Below are 6,000 nucleotides of genomic sequence, written 5' to 3' on the forward strand. Positions count from 1 at the left end.
TGAATGCTGCCATAGGATCCTCTGCCTCCCCTCCACCTATAGGGGAGGTTATCGGCATATGAAACTGGTTATCCTCCAGGGTATAAGTTTCATCCACTATCTCTACCAGAGGTTGCTCTACTGATTGGTTTACTACTTTTCTTGTCACGAGTGTTTCACTATTACCGGCCATAATTGTTACTGTTATATATATTATATTTTTTTTTTGTGTGTGAGGTTCTTAGGCGATAGAAGTGATCAATGTCCCCTTCTTCTAGCGCCAAATTGTTTCTGTCTGGACCTGATCTCCCAGGAACTCGGACCTGAGATCCTGACACTCCTATCGGCAAGCTGAGAACCTACACAATGAGAAGAAGTTAGCTAACCCCGGGGTGATTCGGGGATAACCACTCCGATGATAAAGTCAGAAAGTGTTTGAGAAAAGAAGATAAGTATGAGAGAGAAAGTAGAGAGAGAGAGAGTAATTAATGCCCTCATTAATGAGGTCTTACCTACTATTTATAATGACCCAACTTGAAAGGTGGCTCTCATCCATGCAAAACCTCTTGAGCCAGGTGTCGAGCTTCTGCTGCCACATGCCGAATTCCGACAAGCCGATATGTTTGGTTTTTTATACATATCAGCGCCTTTTCACAGTTACTCAAGGTTTGATCACGCGCTTCTTCAAGATATCGGCCTTTCCTAGATATCATCCCATACAAATATATATGGCAAAGTTGAGGTGGCAAGGTTGTAGTGATTTCGTCTCCACCTCATAAACAAACCCTTGTTAATCTACAATCTATTAGATCAACTTGAATTAAACTTCATACATGCACGATACAAGTATGTGGGTTGAGTGAAATTTGTTTTCTCGAATTTTGGTCTTATCGCACCATGTTCCATTACTAAACTCAATATATTACTCCATAATATTTATGTCTCTAAAAAAATCTGTAGAATAACGGAGAATACATCTATTTATTAACATATACTAAAAGCGAACCTATAATGATACTTGGCACAATTTTCATTAATTATTTTCCTGCCAATTTCATTATTTCCGTATTTAATTATTATTATATATATTTTATAATATATCTATCTATTAACCTATACTAAAAACGAACCTATAATGACACTTGGCACAATTTTCATTAATAATTTTCCCGCCAATTTCATTATTTTCGAATTTAATTATTATTATATTTTATAATATTATTATTTCCTTATTTCCTTATTATATTTTATTATATATTTATATTCTTATATATTCTTATAATATAATATTTATGTATGACTCTATTACATAATATTATTATTAAACTAATATAAGAAAATATATACATAGTAAATATATCAACCATATCGTTCACAAAATAGAAATAATGTGAAAAGGCAGTATAAAATATTTTCAAACTTCCAATATTATTTTTATACTCCACAATACATACTATCTAAATATAGTTTAAATTTACCATTAAATATTACTTTTATGCATGATTGACAAAGCAATAAAAGAACATGGAAAAGACAAATTTACATGGAAAAGTTAAATTTGCACAAATATTGTTGCAAATTGGAGGAAATTTTGGTAAAAAAAGATATAATGATACTTGAAAAAAACTAATGGGACTATCATTTTGGGATTTAAAATTGGTCATAAGTGACTATCAATAAGGGACGGAGGGAATATGTACCTGCCACGACCTTATATATGAATTTAAAAGTTTAACTATAAAAATGTTGTATGGTATTAAAAAAAAAATTCAATATAAAAGAACAATCTTGTGATGATATCTTTAGATTCATTAGTTTATATATGTATTAAAGTATATGATTATAAGAATGGTTAACACTTACTAATTTAACTTCCAATTTTTCGTAAAAAAAAAAAAAAAAAAAAAAAAAAGGAGAACAAAACAATATCCATTACAAAAGGTCTTATATAATGACCATGATTAATAATAATAATAATAATAATAATTCAATTGTATCTGTACATGACACGGATCTTACATTATATATATATAGACACACACGGAGATATATACACACCGAGTAGTATTTTGCTTTGGTACGTTGTTTATATGTAATGTTGTAATAATCCGTAGTATATAAATTAAGCTGAAGTACATGGTACTCGTAAATGCATGTAATGCAATTGTTATCGGTGTTATAAAGTGGTGAAAGTGCAAATTAGATTGGCAAGTGGAAAAATAAATTTTTTAAAAAGGGATTTTTTTTCTTCTAAAGGTAAGAAGACAGACCTTGATCGTATCTTAATCTTTACGGGTTTTTTGGTTCGCTATATGCGAGTCAGGCACTTTAAGAGTGAGGGAGAAGAGTAAAGGATCGGATCTCCACTCTCAAAATGTCTTTAATAGAGATTGAACCTCCAATCTTAAAATTAAAAGGTGATAAGTTTATCACTAGACCAAACTTAGATTGATAATGTGTTGTTTTTGTTGGTGGAACAAAATTTAGGAGGGAAAGTGATTGAGGCGGTGGTATTTTAAGGAGCTACAAGATAATATATCTTCTATGCCCTTGGAAATGGGCATGGATCATATAATAATTAATATATTTTTAGGATTATCTGCTCCGTATATAGCTAGCTTGGTTTACGCTAGTTTTCAAAGAAGACTAGAAAACTCCTTTCATCTCTATATAATTCTCGCTTCGCACATAAGATTTCCTATATAAAGGTTTTATTTTGTCTACATCTAATACTACCTCCATTTTATATTATTTATAACGATTAGATATTTTTTCTCTTTACTTTATGACAAATCATTGTAAATAATATAAAATGGAGGTAATGTATGCTCCCTTATATCTTAGCATGTTATCGTATCTGATACTTATATATTATTATTTGTCTATTAATAATATTCGTTTGATGTATTTAACCTTAAAATACAGTAAATAATAAATATAAATCTGAGATACACATAAATATCGTTGTATGACTCTTCAATTAAGATACGTGGGCAATGTGGCACATCTTTTGATAGAGTATAGTGCATAGCAACACTACTGCAACAATCCAACACATTAGTAATTTATTATTAGAGTAACGTCACAAGATATTTATGTAAGAAATTTCACATGGCTTCACTAAGATATGTATGTATTACTACGTATTATTTTATGCTTCACAATTCAATTATTAATGCAATCATTTTATCTTCATCTTCTCTGTTTGTTTTGTCTAATTGTTTACTCTATACAAATTGAGTACACTATTATTACAGCCAAGGATAAATTTAAACCTTATATTGCATGTCCTTTAAATAACAAAATCACTTCATTGAAAAAAAATAAAAAAATTAAAGATATAACACAGTTTCAAGTGCATACAATTTTAAGAGTTATTCTACCTTAATTTAAATATAAAAAAAATAATACAGAATACGAAGTAACTTAACTTTTACAACATAAAATATTCATTAATTTAAGAACATACGAGCCTGAGTCGGGTAAGTCTTTCTGATCATAATTTAACATAATCACATTAACTCATGAGCAACTAACCCGACCCATCCCTATGCATACGTACACACATACTTATCTCCTAATAATATACGCAGTAATTATGTTTATAAGACCAACTAATTTTTCATTGCAATGACAAGTGCACCAGCTTTATCCTTCTTCTTACCCCATTCATGAAGCCTAAGTTGAAGTCCAGCAGCAGCAATCAAGAAATGAACGGCTTGGATTGGATTTAAAATCCCCACCACATTACTAAGCGTTTTCATCCGTAGATCATCCGCCTTCTCAAATATCTCCTTCAACTTATCCTCTTTCGTCACTAGTGTCGACTCAATCCGCTCATCATCCGACTCACTCGACCCTACCAAACCCGAAAGCCGAACCATCGACGAGTCGGCCACCGTCTCTTGTACCACAGCCATCAACTCAGTCAACTCCCTCTCATCCTTAACCGTCTTAGTCTGCAACTCGTCGACTTGGGCGAGTTGACTCGATGAGAGGTCACCCAAGTCGCCGGTCCTTAACCCGTCTAGCAACCTAGTGAGACCGGCGTCGAGTTGTAATCCAACAATGGTGTATAATAGGTGAAATGCCGTACTCGGTCTCCACCCGCCGATCCATAGGAAGGCATGCTCAAGGAGTGTCCTCCATGAAGGGGTCATCATGTGGAGTACGTTTCGTTTTACGGACTCCGACTTGACTCGGTAATAATGCTCGTAGTGGCTCAACACCCGCCGGACTAGTCGCCGGAGGTTTTGGTTCGTCTCGTGTTTAGAACGAGTCGTCTCCGTGTACGCCACTGCGGCGGACTGGAGCTCGAGAAGGTCCGCCTCTTTTTGGCGGATCCATATTTTAAAGAACCCTCCAAAAATATTATCGGAGGGTTTAGTATCGTCATTACTTCTATTGGTATCGTGGGCGTGGAGTTTTCTTGTATGAGCGTCCTCTTTGTTCTTACCCCACGCTTCAACGTTGAGGTGAAGCTGAGCGGCAGGAATAAATAATTGGACGGCTTGGATTGGACTTAAAATTTTTACAAACTGTTTGAGTGTTTTCAGCCGTAGATCATCTGCTTTGCTGAAGATTTCCCCTAACTCATGATGATCATTTAGGGCGTCGGCGGCGATAATTATGTCCGCCATCATTGTATCAGCATCACTATCTTTCTGCGCCATCGCTAAATCAGACTCAATATCTTCGTCCGCCTGAGCATCAGTGTCGGCAAGAGAATGAGTCAGCTCCGCCTCCTCCCGAATAGTGTGCCTTTGGAGCTCGCCGACTTGAATGAACTGACTCGGCGAGATGTCTTTAAACCCGCCCATGTTCACCCCGTTAAGCAACTTACCAAGCCCAACCCCGAGTTTTAACTCAGGATTGAAGTCGAGCAGGTGGAAAGCCATACTAGGCCTCCACCCGCCAACCCAAAGAAAAGGGTCCTCCAAGTGAGAAGGCCACTCGGGGGACACCAAGAGTAGGACTCGTACATTTCCCTTGATCAACTTAGTAATGACCCTATAATACTTCTCATAATGAGTTATGATCTGGTCAACAAGTACCGTGAGGGTTGGGGTCCACTCAGTATCGGATTCCTTAATCACAGCCATAAATTTCTGGCGATCTTGCTCTTGAAGAGCAAGCAAATCATCTAAAACCTCATTCACTAAAGTTTTGTGTTTAACTTTTGATTCTATCTTCTTGTTCATTTTTTTTCTCCTTAAAGAATTTTTTTTTTTGTTGAACTAGCTTAATAGATTTTCACTAGTATACCAATGTATATATATAATCCCTTAGGCACTTTGCACAATTTTCGAGGTGCATTCTCAGCCACTATTTTTAATACTCGTATTATTTTATTTTATTCATTCTTGTATTTCTTCCCCAGTTCCCCCATCAATTTTGCACCCCTAATGAAGATAATATTATCATGAAGTCTCAAAAAGAAACTAGTCCATGACAACTTTAATAATTCAAATAAAATTATCTTTTTTATAAGACGAATACTCTTGTATAATTAGTTTCACATTGATAATGTTGTACAAGATGAGATCATCATGGTCTATGGCATTATAACAATTATTAAGTAATTGTTGTCATAAATAGTATGTGGTGGAACCGCAAATCGGGCAAGTGGGAATTGCTAAATTTAGGAATACAACAACAACGCTGCATTGCGTTGATAAATTGTAGTTACGTGGAGTTTGATCCGTGCTTCATGCAATGCCTTCTGTCTAGCTAGCTGAATACGGAGTACTTCGTATGAGTTAAGGTAAAATACAATTCCTATACTTTAATTTGGTTATTGTAACATTTTAGTTCCTTAACTTTTAAATAAGGCAAAGTAGTTTCTCAACCACAATTACTCATTTTTCAGGTAAAAATTAGCTGACTAGGGCCTGTTTTGATTTATTGAAAACAACTGAACTGAACTGAACTGAACTAAACTAAACTAAACTGAACTGAACTGAACTGATTGGGGCTGAACTGAACCGAACTGAATAGAGTTGAAATGAATTGTTTATGAGA

General features: G+C 34.8%; 1 protein-coding gene across 1 annotated transcript; it reads right to left on the bottom strand.

Moving 5' to 3' along the window:
- Nucleotides 1-3,569: 3,569 nt before the first annotated feature.
- LOC145575089 (uncharacterized) lies at nt 3,570-5,180 on the bottom strand. Its single transcript, XM_081633011.1, has one exon. The coding sequence runs from the start codon at nt 5,178-5,180 to the stop codon at nt 3,594-3,596; it is 1,587 nt and encodes a 528-aa protein (XP_081489137.1). The 3' UTR covers nt 3,570-3,593.
- Nucleotides 5,181-6,000: the final 820 nt, after the last annotated feature.

This window comes from Chenopodium album, chromosome 13 (assembly GCF_948465745.1).
Source record: "Chenopodium album chromosome 13, dcCheAlbu1.1, whole genome shotgun sequence".
Classification (NCBI taxonomy): domain Eukaryota; kingdom Viridiplantae; phylum Streptophyta; class Magnoliopsida; order Caryophyllales; family Amaranthaceae; genus Chenopodium; species Chenopodium album.